This window comes from Penicillium daleae, assembly GCF_028827525.1.
Source record: "Penicillium daleae strain IBT 16125 chromosome Unknown utg000001l_segment0_segment0, whole genome shotgun sequence".
NCBI lineage: Eukaryota > Fungi > Ascomycota > Eurotiomycetes > Eurotiales > Aspergillaceae > Penicillium > Penicillium daleae.
The window spans coordinates 1,985,022-2,000,755 of NW_026623149.1; the positions used below are offsets into that span (position 1 = coordinate 1,985,022).

Below are 15,734 nucleotides of genomic sequence, written 5' to 3' on the forward strand. Positions count from 1 at the left end.
GGATGTAGTGCGGCCGACACTCCCTATTCTGAATGACCAATTCCCTAGATCGGATTTTCAATAGACGGCTAGTCCTCTACTAAGGGATGACTATGACGCCCATAAACTTGGAGGTTCATATAAAAAGGAGTATTTAAGTCACAAATCGACTATGTCGGGTGCAATATCATTACGTAAATAATTACTGTATTGCATTCCGACTGGAAATGGTCAATTTCAACGGTTGTGGTGTGGGTGGGCGTTAGCTAGTGCTGGGCGTCCACCTTTATGACTTTGCTGTAAAACACGAGGTTCCACTTCTTGCGAAAATGGACATTGTTCAGGACTACGTCGCGCTTGCAGGAACACGGAGTGTAGCCGATCATTTCGTGGACAGTCGTGGGTCCTAGCCCTAGCCATGTGCCACTGACTCGCCATTCATCCTTGTTGAACAGCAACCATTTCGGCGTTCTCAAAGACCTTGCCCATGAATTTCCGCGACTTTGGACAGAAGGCACTGATGCGAATTTTTTGCATCAGCCAGCCATAACAGCCGTAATTCCCAAATCAAGGACACGGGACTATTAACTATTATGAAGAAAGTATTTTCGCGTAGACTCACCACCACCTACAGGAGAATTGGGCCCAGGCTGTAACGCCGCATATTCCGGGGTGCGGTTTGGCCAAGGGACCGCTTTTTGGGAACCCTAAGGCCCACAACGGAGCATTACCCAACTTAAGCTTAACAAAGTCGGCCTGCGATTTTTGACGCTAATCAAGCTAATTATCGTTAAAGACCCTAGGACCTAGACCCTCGGTTACTTGGGTATTGAGCCCTACCAGTGCGTAGACCGCTGCAACCGCCATAGGACTAAATATTTTGGTCCCATTTCCCATTCCCTTTCTCCCATAAAAATCCAAAGGTACCTAGTCCCGCCCAGTTGAAATTCCCATTACTCCCACCAAGACTAAATTTTATATAAGATTCGGATAGCCATAAATTTGCGCATTGTCTGATGTTTGTAACTTTTCAGTCCCATAGAAATTCCCAATTCCCACTGGAAGTTCCAAGGGAGTATTATATTTGACTCGCTCAATGGGATTAACAGTTAGTCCCATTATGACCGGTCCAATGGGAAGATGCCCCGGTCTCCCTCTGCGCCCTAAGTCCGATAAACACTCCACCTCACTCGCTCAGCCCCATCTCTCCCCCTCTCCTCACCCCCCTCTCCTCACCCCCTCTTTTATCTCTTGCCCATTCCGCTCATCAAGTATCATAAAGGTGGCGATCTGTCGCACCAAATATGCAGCTACACAGTACCAGGATCTAGCGTTGATCCCGTCCCACCCGGAGGTTGTCCGGGGCTAACGGCGTGGCAGACAGCGGCTCCACATGGCGGGCAAGGGAGAAATGATCCGGGGCTCGAGGCCGAGAAAAGCAAGCATGCCGAGTATATTTTGGTCTGGAAGCAACCGTCTAACCATCCTACCCACTACCTGCTAAAGGACGAATAGCACGATGGTCCCTTATCCCAAAATGGACCATAGCTTAGCCCGATTGGGCTAATGCGACGGAGCCTTTCTGATTGAAGTAGGGACATAGGCCCGATGGGTGATGAGTAGGTGGGGTGGTTCTCGGTGGCGTTGGATCGAGGGGACATCATTTGTTTCGTAGGTGAGATCGAGATACCGAGTCAACTTAAAAGCAGAATAGCTAGAGGTCGTCGGGGAGAAGAAAGTGAGAGACGCCGGCAATCGACGAACGGTGCAAGTCCCGAGACCACAATGATAACAAGAATTTCTGTGCGTATGCGGTATTAATCTTTTCTGCCAACCTTGCTGCAGTGGGTGGGAATATTACGGCGGACAGCTGCGGTAAACTCAGACCTCACCAATTCCCGCCAAGAAATTCCTAGTAAAATCTTTCCTGCCAAGACAGAGAAAAGTTCAAAATTATGTACATTACTAGGCCTAAAAAGGCAAGTTTTATGAAAATCCCACAAAACTGAGGGATTAGGACTGAAAAACCTCCTTCCCATAGGTGAGACCTAATCGCACTCTCACAGTTTCTCAGCCGTAGCATGACGTACTACGCGCCTCTTGCTGGGCCCACTGCGGAGCAAGTGACCCTAATACTGCCTGTCACTCACTTCGTTCGCTTTACGCAGAATTTAGTCCCTATGATTGCTCGCTGCAATGCAGGAACTTGATGAATTGTTGGTCCGCCGCGGCGAGCAAGGATTGGAAGGCTTCCCACAGTGTGAGTAGACTAACGTAATCCACGGGTGAACTGATCACCCCAAAACACTATAGTAAATGCGATTTTATACCTTCATATTTCAATAGTCGAGGCTTGGTATATCTTCTCAGGATATTCTAGTGCTAAATATGTCATACTAAGTATTTTGAGGCGTTTCAATGTGGATATATATACTGCATAACTCGATAGGGACGTATTTTTTGGTAACACAAGTAAATAACCATTTACTCTATATCTCAGTTAAGTTATGCTATTTCTTAAGCTAAGAAAGACCATCCTACCAAAAACCATGCTGAACTAACTTCTCGTTGCTGATACATAGCGACCGGAGAAATCGCATTTACTATGGTGTTTTGGGGTGATCAGATCGCCCGTGGAATAGCTCACCCGTGGATTACGGTAGGGGTTAATCGTAAAGGAAAAAACTGGAGATGGATGAAGAGCTACGGTCCCGATCTAGGTATTTGTCAGATCGGAGAAAGCAAAAAGAAAAGAGAAAGGAGAAAGAAAAAGAGAAAGAAGCATAGCTTGGTAATATCATTTACCAGTCAAGTTCGGTTCTTCTTCCTAGTAGAAGATCACGACATCGCAGCATTGTTCAAAGACATAAAATAATACACGTAATCTACAGTACCTTCGTAACCCCGCCGGGGAAAACTAGCAGCCTCTCCGAACAACGGTAGAATCCATGTGTCTGTCCATAATCTGGGCAGCTAATGGCGATTTCGAATTCCGAACGAAGCTGTTATTACATAAGACATTGTGAGCATTAAGGGCTAATTGGTGCCTATCGACTTGCGATGCGATCTGGAATAGCCCTAGAAAGATACAAGGGAAAACGTATGTAACAGCGAGCTGGACGATAAAACAGGGCGACAGATCGAAAGAAACGAAGCGTAATCCTGGGCAAGGCTCTCATGCCGCGATTATATGATATCCAAAAAAAGACTAAAAGACTAAAACAGAGAGGAGGTGGGTCGGTCTTAACCGGATGTTATCTGGAACATGCAACGCGCAGCTTGCCAAGGGAGCGCACAACGAGCGAGAAGCTTCACCCTGACGCCCCTGACGCTACCAGGTCACTTTAGAAAGATGCCGTTTTTCTCGGTTTCCAGGAACGCAGGTGGGAGATCCTTTCCTTGCGCAAACGGACTACGGACCTGGGCTGTCAAAAGTGGTAGTACTAAGGTGGAATGACAGCAGCCCCTTCAGCCAGTTACAGAGCTTCAGAACGACGATGGATTTCCGCTTAGGCCCAAGCGTACATTAGTTGCCTTGGACTAGGGTAACTAATACCCTTAGACACTTCCTAAGTGAGGCTGAACGGCTGAATAACTTGCAGCCTAGAGAACCCTAGTAGGTGAACTTTGATCAGAGTTCTCTCTTATGGTATAGGATTGACCAGGTAGCTCTCGTTCGGTGCAACAGGGACTCCGAAAAATCCAACGACAGCGACTAACTAAAGGTATTCCAGCACACTGGGTCATCTGAGACCATTAGTGCAACGGTTAAGCGATGAATAATTAAGAGGCTCTGAAACGACTATTGAGTTTGCCGCGCAAACCCGTTGCGGAAAAACCTCGGCGGTATTCTACGGCCTGTGGTTTTTGTGGGGAGCTTAGAGGGTAAGTACAGGACGAACTACAGATCGATCGCCATGTTAGTCATTGATGGCGTTGAGTTTCTCCAAGGTTACTCTCGGCGGGTTGCCGAGTCCCAGATTTGGCCCGTGCAGCACGCCAGTGGATCAATTAACTGATCCTCAGCAAGTGCAACGGCAGCTCAACATTCATATTCACTCATTATCAAGTTACAGGTGAGGAAAGCAATAAGACGCGTAGTTCAGTTCTCAACACGATGGCTAGGACCCAGGACCCCGGATCTCGCTAATGTCAAATTGTTCAATTCCCAATTCCGTCAAGTTTCGACTGAACTTGGTCCGTCCGGCTGAAGCAGTCCAGCGCTTTCTACGCTGCGACTGCTCAAGCCTCGTGTGGATCTATCCCAATTGCGAGAACCCCTGGTCTGAGAACAGAGCCTACGTAGTGGATTGACATCCTTAATGTCAAACCCTAACCTGGATGGTTCGCAGTTAAACTACGCTGGGATAGTCTGGGCGCCTGACCTGTATACGAATGCACAGAGCTAAAAGCAGCAATCAGAAGATCATAGGAAACTAGACAGTGCATATGAGACAGATGGTCCCTGCTTCTGGTACAGACAGCTGGCACTGATCTGCATTCCAAGGCCTGACATAGGACATAGTCGTTATCTGCTCCGGTGAACCTTGCTTCAGGGATAGAACAGCATTTGGTTCCTGTAGCTATCTCGAACTACCATCTAATTTACCGATAGGCTAGTGGTCAGCTTCCAATAAGGATCGTTACCAGTGCCTATAGCGTTCTCCTGTTTCCTATAGCGCTATATCCCTCCTTCGGTATACTTTGTATGATTAGCTCATTACACATAAAAGTACCAAAGGATTCCAGTTGCCCTGCACGCTCCAAGCCGATCTTGTAGCAAACAGAAACACACGGCTTGTACGGAGGGCAGAATCACACTGACAGCCATCGACCTCGTGAAATCTTAGCGCTGTAGAGAGAAGGTCTATCCGTTATGCAGAACTCTCGCAGTAAGACATAGTTACGATAGGATAATGTTCAGGAAAATCGTAGGGAAACGGTTTCAATACAGAGCGTGGGCCTAGCGGCCCACGCTTTAGGGAGGATCATAACTGTATCACTGGGCGGCTGTCCGTACTTTTTCCTTCCTACCTCTTACGTAGCCCTCCTGCCTTGGAGTTGCGTTTCTCCACACTATCTACTTGTCTACCTATATGGCACACCAAAATGTGGGCGGCTGGAGATTGAGGAGATCGTCTATAAATTCCCAAATCCCAGGCGTGCCTTCCTCTCAGCGGGACACTGGTAGCGACCACATTTTCCTCCTGCCCACTTAATGCTGTTGTGTACTCCTCAATCCATCGGACATTCCCCTTGGCTATAACCCGTTTTTATCCTCTTCCTCTCTATTGCTGGAGAACCTGCAGCCCGGACAATAAGGCGGCAAAACTGGAGTTCAGAACTTAGTCGGTGAGCCTGTCTTTATGGTATTGTTCCTCTGTGCCCTAGCCGAGAGATTTAGAAGAGAAAGAGAAACACTAACTATATATAGGCGTCCCCAACGATGCGGATGCAGAACGAGCAGGATAAGCTGGATTATCCACATTTTGCCCTCATCTACATAGACTGGGCCGGCAACCTGCGCCACGAAGCTTCCAAGTCCATCGCTAATAGCCGCGAGACAATTCTGTCCCTAGGGGTCACAGATGCCTTTCTGCGAGCTGTGGTGTGGTCAAATGAGGCTGTAGTATCACATTCCCTAGGTAAGTCTTACATACTCCGTCAAATCCAGTCCAGGGGGTTAATCTTAAATAGCCAAGCAGGGAACCATAACACTAGCATCAACCAGAATGCCACCCAGTGGACAGATCCGTATCAACCCACACTTAAACCGTGCTCCTAATACCGCGGAGGTCCTGAGAGCTGAAGGATACCATAGTGTCCCTGTGCCGCCAGTGAATTTAATCCAGCCAGCAGTGTGGCCACAGCATCAAGCTGCCCAGCAAGAGATCCGGCATCGCTGGTCTAGGCAAGTTACCAAACAACAACCTAGGCCGAAGGCCTGGAGCCAGAAACTCAATATGAATAGCCAGCAGAAAACATTAATCTCGATTAGAGATAAATACTTCCTTCGTCAGTACTATGAGAAGGCCTTCCAAAATCTACAGCAGATAAATTGTCGAGTCCTGGCAAAGGCTTACGTCAAGCTTGTTGAGCCACGCAAGCAAGTTCACTACCCCTATAATGGACGGAAGATTGTTGCAGGTAGGACTCAACAGTTAGAGCCCGATGGGACCAAGCCACCATGGTGGCCGTCTGGAGTGAATCACCGCGAGCCTGATCATCTCCTAAAGGCCGGTAAGGGAGCATTACTTTTATTTACTTTCTGAAAGACCGCTGATTGAAACAAAAGAACGCATTAGGCTCCTAGTCCACATTCTTTGCCAGCTCCAGACCAGCCATGGAATTACCGCCCGCAGACTCAAAGAAGCCGACCAGTCTATCCGTCGCCAAATCTCCCCAGCCAACCGATTAGAAATACTCGATGAGATCTACCAGGTTAGGGAAGAGGAAGAGAAGTTTCTAGAGGGGACCAACGGTATATATGCCCGTAATACTGCATACAGACATAAAGCTTAGTTGCTATAGACGTGAACACCATGGTGTCAATTGTGGCAGCGAACCTTCCCGTCGCATTGGAGACCCCTGTCAGTCAAGGGGGAGGCAGCAGAAAAAGGACCACAATTGAAGAGATATCCGGCCACAAACAGATACAACCCACGGAAAACACGGCCATACGCCCTATCCGGGGAATTAACGCACCCCAACCTGCCTTTACGACTTGCAATCTACCCCCGAACTTGTCCCCGGGCAACCCTTGGCCACCCTCCCATAATCAGAATTCGTATCTTAGCCAAGGCTTTCCAATACACCCCGTTATTGACTCTGGCGCATCATCATGGATGTCGGAACAAGTTATAAGGCGGAAGCGCCAGTGCGTGGAGACAGAACCGCCTACCACGACCAGCCTTAATACAACAGGGTGCAACTCACCTATATTAGTGAGCTCCCATCTATTTATGCCAGAACCAAACGAGAAGCTTCAGAATTTCCAAAATCAGGGCATCCCGACCGCACCGCAGCCTGTTACAGAGCTATATGGAGAGCCTACTGATCCGTCGTGTGCGTTCCCATCATATTTCGACGCTTCGTCTCTTTGCTCACCCTAATCTCGCCTTCGGCCTACCCATAAACCACAACATGGTACAGATTCTCTATAAGCATCCAAGTATGACCTTCTTGAAGGTGGAGCTGCTGCCACTTTCGCATGCAAGCAACCCGTCTGCTGTGACGATGCGATTGGCGGATGCGGAATTGGACTTGGGAGTTTGTGGAAGAAAGATGGCAACAAACGTGGCAAACGCGATGAGCGGCGACCGCGCTTATCGTGAGATATATCAATATCGCCCAGTAAATAGTTTCCTTCTTTCTTCTTTCCCCAGTTTCGATACTTTCGTTGAATACACCAGTTGATCTTTGATTAGCTTCCTGGCAATAACATCTGCCTCCGGTAGCACTTTTCCTACAACAAGCCTTGAATTTTGTATAAACTTCACCTGAATTATCAAAGCCTAATAGAAATGAGAACTATTGCCTTGCTAACAAGTGTTTAACCTCTGTTCGAAGGCGCCTTCTAGTTCTTACAATTTTTGGCTTTTATTAAACCGATTGATCCAAGATTACTGCTGCCGGTGAGGAATCAAATCTTGAGATTAGAAATATCATCATAACTAAGTATTTATGTGGTGGTCGTGATTGTGATCATCGGATACTCTAGTGATTCCGCGGGAGATACCTTCTGGGATAGATAAGTGCGTTGGTCGTAGTTGCCCATTAGGTCAGTATTGAGATGAAACTGCACGCGTTCCCCAGACCACCGCCGGCTTCAAGGATTGTTCTGGGGCCCTCTTTGAAATGCGCCCGGATTGGGGTGTTGATAAGGAGGTCTTCTAACTCCGTAAGGGCCGGTTAGACTACATGCTCCTGGAAATCCTTCGTCTACTGGCTCCACAATCTTCTGGGCATCCTGCAGAAGTACTAGTCTCGGAAACTGAATATCTTGCACTGAGTAATCGTCCGCTAGAGTAGAATTGTTCAGAGTGCAAGGGCAAAGTCTACTTTTCTCACCTTTGAGCGCCCGTATCAGAATCTCTTTCTGGGCAATCACCATCACTTTTGGGCTAAGCAGTTCCACCCAAGGACATTGCTCCTGGGAACCTAGTAGCCTTACACGGCCAGTGCAGCAGTAGACGTCGAATCTCATCTACTCCCGGTCCAACAACAACTCGAGCAAACTGCGTTAGATGCCGTGATGCACATCAGAACAACGCCACTATATGACGGACGGCATGGCCACAACCGGGGCCGGCAGGCTTGAAGACTTGCTGTTTCCTTGCAGTAATATTTATATCAAAGAGGAAGTGTTCCACGGTCTCTCTTGCTTGTCCACATGCACACTGATCCGTCTCTGCAACGTTGATCCGATAGAGATAGCCATTGAGTCTGGCCATGCCAGTCCGGAGTTGGGCCAGCACGCTCGCTTCTTTCCACGATAATCGATCATACAACTGTAGCGTGTGTTTCCCTGGAAGTGCTGCATCCACTCGTTTGGAATGTCTCCCTACGTTCTCTGGCAAGTCATTGCTGGCAACTGCTTGGGACCGAGCGATATTCAGTGTTGTCGACTTCATCCTGGGGACCGATTCTTGTAGGGCAGCATCCTTCTGGGTCGCGGTTCTGGCCTGCTCTTTAGCCAGACCTAGCAGTTTATTGTCTTTGCTGGTAGGGACCCAAAGAATATTGATGTGGTTTCCGTTTCTCTGTAGTCTTCTCATTAACTGGTATATTTGGCAGACGAACTCCTGGCCTGACTGTTGTCGAGGGTTCCTTATCGTGAGAGCCGCCGCTTTGTTGCTCGTGAGCAGTATGATCCTGTAATCTTTCAGTCCCATTAGCATGTTCAATGTATGTGCTATTGCTGCTAGCTCCGCGGAGAATAGATTTTGCTCTGATCTTGCGCCTAGTGTCACGAAAAAGGTCTTTAGTTTCAGTTTTCGATACCGAGGTAGCTGTTTCTCGATCGCTACCCTAAATCCTACGAGCCCGTTCCGTGCCGAGCTGCTGACCGCGACTTGTATTAATCCGCCCGGTACTGACTGTGAGTCCGGCATTGCTTCAACATCGGTCTGCATGCGTGTCTCCCATAGTGCTAATGTAAACGGATTGATAGTTTCCAGTATCTCTATCTCAATGCTTTTCAGCGCGTCCGCTACCTGGTATAGCGGTAAACGGTGGTATCTCCTAAATTTCTTGATCCATGCTGTACTCCGGCGGAGCGGATAGGTGTTTGGCAGGGTGTGAATGTCCGTCCACATTTTCACTGCCCGTCTCCAAAAACGGTTTTGTATAGCGGCAATGTGAGCCTCTGCCTCCGCAATGCTGGTCGCAACTATGAGGAATATCCCTACAATTGCTTGCGCTCCCACCCTTTAGACTCGATTGATCGGTCCGCTGGCCTTATCCTTGCAAGCGTGCATCTAGACGCTAGAGGCGTAGTCTACTACCGGGGCCACCGTCGATGTGAATAGCTGCCGTGCGGTTACTGGCGTTAGGCCGCGAAGTCGCCGAAGCTCTATCGCTGCCTCTAGGCCTTTAGACGCTGCCCTCGCGATATGTTCCTTGTACTTGAGTCTCGTGTCTATGAGAACGCCCAAGATCTTGATATAGTCTCTAGGTACAACGGTCTATCCCTTGATAGTGAAAGGACCCTGGTCCGTTTTGTGAACCTTGGGAGCGAAGTGTATGATGGCTGTTTTGTCTGCCTTAAAGGTCGTTCCGCTCATTTTCTCCTAGTCGAGTGCTTTATTGATAATTGCTTCAATACCTTCCTGATTACTCTGCGCAGTTGATCCGGTCACCTATGCGGTAAAATCGTCCACGAACGCGATTGCTCCTCCCTGGCTGTCGATCTGTCGTTGAACGAGGTCTGCGTTGAAGAAGAGGAATAGGATCGGGGATAGCGGCGAGCCCTGTGGCAGTCCAGCCTTGGGCAGGCTTTGGACCTTAGATAATTGCCTATTGATTTGAATGGTCGCTGTTCGTTCCAAGCAGAACGCCTCAACCCACCGGAGCAGATCCTCCGGTATACCTCGCGCTTTTATCCTCTGAGGTAATCGTTCTTTGCACACTCTATTATAGGCTCCTTTGACATCGAAGCTGATCAAGCTCAATACCCGTCGGCCGCGCTAAGCCGTATAGATTTGCTCTTGAAGAAGCACGAGTGCTTGCTCCGCGGACCGCTGCTTTCGGGCTCCGAAGTAGCTAGTCGGGAGCAAGCCGTACGTCTCCACCGCGTGTGAGATTCTTTCTGCAACTACTAATTCCAGTATCTTGCCTAGCGTTGCGAGGAGTGAAATTGGTCTCTATGCTTTGGCAATACTGTAATTTTCTTTATTCGGCTTTTCGAGCGGTATAATCTTCGCGTATCTCTACTACCTTGGTAACGTGCCTCCGTCCAGCGAGGCTTAGAATAGATCAAGAACCCTATGCTTGACCGTGGGCCACGTCATCTTCCAGACTATTACCGGCAGGCCGTCTTCACCAGGCGCTTTCCAAGACTTCGCCGCCAACAGTTGCTGCTCTACCTCCTCTATCGTGATCTCGTCCCTTCATCGTTAATAATATCCGGCAGAGACGGGAAGAATATAGTCAGTAATTCTTCTGCTTGCTCCTTGTGATCAGTGGTGGTCGTTCCATCTGCTCTCAGGAGCTACGGGACCTTCCCAAACGCTACGTCATCTCCCGACTTTAGGTATTTAGCGGCTTTCTATATATTATCGTTGTCTACAAGGAATTTATTCCAGTGCCTTTTCTTTTGTTGCTAGATAGCATCGTGATATTGTTTCGCTGCAGCCTCGGCAGCCTCTTCCAGGCGTGGTACCTTTCGCCCCGCCCGTCGCTCGGAGCGGGCGTGATTTCTCTAATATGTGTATATTTAACGGAGCTGTGTCAAGTCGTCTGTCTACTATCGCTTTGCGTGTAGTGACGGTTTGGCCTTCGGTGTTATGGCATGCACCGCTGCTGAGACAGCCGATATAAGTCGATCGGTTTTCTACTATACCGTGCCCTCCAATGGAGTGGCGGCCAGGATGTTCGCAATTCTGGTATTGATCTCTCTCTATAGAGCGTTTTTCAGCCGGAGTCGTTCCTGATGCTTTAGGGGCGACTATAGGGCATCGAATACGGTCTTAATAGCGCAGTGATCCGAACCGTGCTCTATCCCGAGTATAGCACACTTGACCATGGCGTCTGTTAGGTTTTCCGAGGCCAGGACGAGGTCGATAGTCGACTCGCAGTCGCCACTCTGCCCTCCGCCGTGCTATGTCTTTGTGCCTCGTTTGAGTAGATTGCTGAGAGCAAATTCATTCATGAGGTCGATGATTAGATCCGCTTCGCCTTGTCTCTCCAAAGACACATTGTCTCCTCCCTAGAGTTGATTATGTCGGTTAAAGTCTCCCACGATCAAAACCTCCACCACCGCGCCCGTGTCTCGCCGTACCTTTGTGATCGCGTTGCGTAAGTGATTGTATGCGTCGTCTAGAGCTGAGGCATTGCCTCCTTCAACGTAAACTGATACTATGAAAATCAGTCGCTCGGGAAGCCTAATGACCGCTGCCGTGAGATCGGGGGACTCTATCGGCACTTGCTCCGCCTCCACCGCTTTGTTCACCTAGAGCATACTTCGAATTGCCTACCTGCCTTCCCCTCCAGGTAGAGGGAACTATCTTTGTCTATTTATGATGTCCTATCGAGGTGGTCAAGAGCCGGCCTTGAATCCTCCTCGCTTAGGCTTCCTGAATCGCTAACGCTACCGCATTCTGAGTATCTTTATCATTCATTAAGCTCTCGTGTACTGTGCCCTGCTTCCTCACATTTAGTTAGATTATTCGGAGAGTTTTATTCATGACGTGATAGATAGAGCTTCCGACAGTTTTTGCTGTATGATTCATGCGGGCCTCCGCACGGAATGTACTTTGGAACTGTTTAGTCGCAGCTACTATAGCAGTGGCTCTCCGCGGCACATCTTGCACACTTCTGGGCGTTCTTGCACTAGAATGCCTTATGTCCAATCTCCTGGTAGTTATAACATTGCGTCGGTCGGGGTCGGTATTCAAAGGCGCTAGTCACGCCGGATTCTCCTCTAGCATAAAAGAACCCGTCGGCTAGGAGCCTCCGCGCGTTAGTGCTCTTAGTTAGGTAAACAACCATAGAACTATAGGCCTTTGCGTTTTTCTTTCTGCTAAGCCATGCGATCTTGGCAACGGTGGTCTTATTCTCCTCGCTAAACACCGCTGTGGCTTCGGCTCGAATCTCACCCTTCTCGTCTAGAACTACGGTCTTGTTTATACTGTCAACTTTGATCGGGTAAAGTTCGTCACGAAGCACCCGGGCTCCCGCCCTAATTTTGGCCTCCGCTACTTCTTTGAGCAGCCGGTATTCGGCTTTATCCCGGCAGGCAATTCTGATCCGGTTTGTGTTCTTTGGATCTACCGTGACGGCGCGATAGCGCCAATATATGTAGTTTTCTATCGTCCGAATTTCTGTTTCAACCGCCGCGCGGATAGAGCCTGCGGACATCCTTTCATTTCCGTTGTCTACCATCTTCGAGGTATCTATCGTGCAGTATAACGTGTCAGTGAGAGTGGTCGGTGTCGTGTTCGACGATAAGAGGACCCGTATGTTGCTCGGATAACCCGTTGGGGGAGTACGGGCGACATCTGCATAGGACGGGGATCCTGAGGCGGGGTCTGACGGGCTGATTGCCATGCGCAGAGAGTGAATTTCGCGAAGGACCTTATTATGGCCGTTCTGGGAGCATAGCTCGGAGAGGGCTTGCGGTGTCGGAAGTCCATCTGTCAGGGTCTGTAGCTCCAGTCGAACTTCTGCAAGGGCGGCACTGAATTCTTCTTTGATTTTCTGCAGTTCTTTCTGATGCACATCATCGCGTCGTCTAATCTCCTTCCTAAGTTTAACGAGCTCTTTCAAGAGATTGGTAGCGTTCAGGTCCTCGCTCTCCGTCGAGGAGTCGTCCGAAGATAACGCGTCATGTTGGGCTACCGGTTTGCCTTGGCGTTTCTTCCTCAGCTGGGTGCGCGTATTTCTCTGCTTGGTGTGGATCTCTTGCTCTCGAGCGTAGTTGTTCGGTTGTCTTGTGGTGCGTCTCGGCCTCACCAATCGTGGAGGTGAATCTTCGTGTTCGTCGCGGTCGGGCGGCTCAGGGGTTCGCGTCTCGGCCCGTCCCGCCATTTTTGTTTCTCGCGTCGCTCACGCTTATTTGTCGCTTCACGCTGTACCACACCGAGTCTGTGATATCTCTTACAGGGCCGCTCGAAATCCGCAACTTTGTGCAACCTCGATATACAGTACAGGGCTGCTCGAAATTAGCTTCACTCGCTTCTTTCTCTTTAATTTGTTCTGGAACTTTATCTTGCATCGTACTATACGTATTATAGTTAGGCTGCCCCTGGCTCCGTGCTTGGCGGTATTCTAATACCGTTGTAAATAACCGTATAAAAATAGCCCCTGTATTGTCTCGTATGGGTAGAGAACTAACGCCGTAGGCTAAGCAAGGTTTTTCTTTGGGTGCCCATGCATCCCGCTTGCTACTGCCGTTTCGATTCGCTCTAGGCGTCTGCTGACAGCCAGTACCCAGGCAAGCTGACGTAGATCTCCAAAGCTTCGATCGGGTGTAACGTGAATTCCAGCATCGTTTGCGTAGCTGCATGGACGCGCTTTGCAAAATTTTTGAGATCTCTCGGCCTATCGATTTACAAGGATGTGTGGCGCTGCATGTCGACGTGGTTATCCCATGCAGCTGAAATCACAGTGTGAGGCTGAATTGGAAAAGCGAGGCCAAAGATATGTACCATAAAGAGAGAGGGGGTCCAGCACCAACCTTTTGTTTCCCCAGCCAGCATTCACTTCCTTCTAGTCCCATCTTTTTTTCAGCCCTCTTTCATCTTTTATCCTCCTCTTTTCAGGTCCTGATCTACCACCGATCCACCATCATGTCCCCATTTACGACAGCCGAACGCATCCGCGCCGTGGAAGTCATTATCAACTATGCGTTTCATGATAAATCTCTTCTTGTGAAGGCCCTGGAAGCTGCCGGGGCCACCATGGCCAGCCAGGGCAATAAGCGGCTTGCGCTGATCGGGGATGCCGCCCTGAGGCTCGTTCTTTATGAGTTTGGTTATGAAGACGAAGCCTCCATTCGTGAGGGCCTTCAATATTTAATTCTTTTTTCATTCCTTGTCTGAGTGTTAACGAGATCAAAGGTGACATGACGAATGCACAGAATACTCGGGCCACGAATGAAAACCTGGGGGAGGCTTTTCCCTGGGCTTGGATGTCTACATCCATCTGAACCCTTCGGCCCAGGGCGTTGTCCCTAGGCGGCTGATGGCAACTACCATCGAAGCCATTATTGGCGCTGTCTACCTCGACAGTAATAAGGATATTATGGTCATACGTCTCCTCATTATTCATCTGCGTGTCATGCCGACGCTCGAGTAAATATCCTCAGGTAGGTACGGGAAATGCTACGCCCTGTTCCCAGGGTGTACTGTATTCATTTGTAAATGCTAATTGTTTCTTTAGGTCGCATTCCCGGGGGTTGTTTGTATACCCTTGCAGCGATAGTTGCTGGCACATGCCCTGGTAAAGAGGTTTTTCAGACCTTGATGAGGGGGACGCCTTTGGTACCATGCATCCCTCTCGAGAAGGTCTGGAAAGCCTCTTTATGATGGCATCTGGTGGTTAGTATTGTTGGAATAGTATCTGAATACTCCTATGCGTCCCAGTCATCGGCATATATCTAGCACGGAGATCTCTCCAGACCTTTTACGACAGGAAGCCCCTTGGTACCCTGGCTTCCCATCGCAAAAGAGCCGGCCAGATCTCCGTGCTAGCCAAATATCAATAACTGGTATATGCAATTGTTTTTATTTTTTATATTGATTTCTTTCTTTTTATTGTGACATATTCAATATATCGTCCGCTGGGTTATTGGCTTGGCTTGAAATGTTCAATTGTTTCATATTTTTAGGTCTCTCACTGTAGCCCAACGGTTCAACATCGTAGGGTCGTCGAACGTTCTTGGATATTTGCAGTCACCAAATTTAATCTAGTCACTCGTTCCAAATCCATCCTCACACTTTGTAGAATCTTATAGTACTGTATACGAATTCTTCAACTGGACGCTCACATTAAATTCATCCCCTCGAATCCGTGGACCTCCAACCGAAACGCTTCGGTTCCCCTTCTTAGTAGAGACAGCAACATCCAAAATCGGATTCCCCGTAAAGGAATTCACAAGCTTCAACCCAACAACCATCTTCTCCAGCGGCATACCCGGCCAATCTTCAATGCGGTGGTTGTGTCGATCCAGAAGTGTGCTGGATTACTATATCCTGGTTCCGCATCATATCATGAATGAGCTGTAACTTTTTATGGAGATAGTCCCGGTGCCATATTGGGCGTAAATTATAGGAATTGTTGATAGTGATGCTGCAAAAGGATGGGTGCCGGGGACAAAGAGAGTGGAGGGCCATGAAGGTAGGAATGTATCAGGGTTTCGTGTAATAAACAATATCATACGTAGTGTGATCGTCCTGGTAATGAAAAAGTCTATTCTTATGAAATGAATAACGTCTATGTCTATACTGTATCAGGATTAGCGTAGTATCGGGTACGACCCGGGAAACAACGCGTGTATGTCTGGAGGGGACACTGTTTTCGACTTTCACTGTATG

General features: G+C 48.7%; 6 protein-coding genes across 6 annotated transcripts; 2 read left to right on the plus strand and 4 right to left on the minus strand.

The window, feature by feature from the left end:
• Nucleotides 1-5,425: 5,425 nt before the first annotated feature.
• N7458_000598 (DUF2841 domain-containing protein) lies at nt 5,426-7,091 on the plus strand (the record flags this gene model as incomplete). Its single annotated transcript, XM_056903992.1, has 4 exons — nt 5,426-5,624; nt 5,677-6,219; nt 6,275-6,460; nt 6,511-7,091. The coding sequence occupies 4 exons, from the start codon at nt 5,426-5,428 to the stop codon at nt 7,089-7,091; spliced, it is 1,509 nt and encodes a 502-aa protein (XP_056771759.1).
• Nucleotides 7,092-8,240: 1,149 nt separating this feature from the next.
• N7458_000599 (uncharacterized protein) lies at nt 8,241-9,296 on the minus strand (the record flags this gene model as incomplete). Its single annotated transcript, XM_056903993.1, has 1 exon — nt 8,241-9,296. One exon carries the CDS (start codon nt 9,294-9,296, stop codon nt 8,241-8,243), a length of 1,056 nt encoding a protein of 351 aa, XP_056771760.1.
• Nucleotides 9,297-10,775: 1,479 nt separating this feature from the next.
• Nucleotides 10,776-11,224, minus strand: N7458_000600 (uncharacterized protein; the record flags this gene model as incomplete). The annotated part of the gene is made up of 2 exons (XM_056903994.1): nt 10,776-11,146; nt 11,191-11,224. The coding sequence occupies 2 exons, from the start codon at nt 11,222-11,224 to the stop codon at nt 10,776-10,778; spliced, it is 405 nt and encodes a 134-aa protein (XP_056771761.1).
• Nucleotides 11,225-11,299: 75 nt separating this feature from the next.
• On the minus strand, nt 11,300-11,819 carry N7458_000601 (uncharacterized protein; the record flags this gene model as incomplete). The annotated part of the gene is given in 4 exon segments (XM_056903995.1): nt 11,300-11,407; nt 11,441-11,650; nt 11,662-11,701; nt 11,788-11,819. The coding sequence occupies 4 exon segments, from the start codon at nt 11,817-11,819 to the stop codon at nt 11,300-11,302; spliced, it is 390 nt and encodes a 129-aa protein (XP_056771762.1).
• A 211-nt stretch (nt 11,820-12,030) lies between these two features.
• On the minus strand, nt 12,031-13,227 carry N7458_000602 (uncharacterized protein; the record flags this gene model as incomplete). The annotated part of the gene is made up of 1 exon (XM_056903996.1): nt 12,031-13,227. One exon carries the CDS (start codon nt 13,225-13,227, stop codon nt 12,031-12,033), a length of 1,197 nt encoding a protein of 398 aa, XP_056771763.1.
• Nucleotides 13,228-13,988: 761 nt separating this feature from the next.
• N7458_000603 (uncharacterized protein) lies at nt 13,989-14,240 on the plus strand (the record flags this gene model as incomplete). The annotated part of the gene is made up of 1 exon (XM_056903997.1): nt 13,989-14,240. One exon carries the CDS (start codon nt 13,989-13,991, stop codon nt 14,238-14,240), a length of 252 nt encoding a protein of 83 aa, XP_056771764.1.
• Between the last annotated feature and the right edge of the window lie 1,494 nt (nt 14,241-15,734).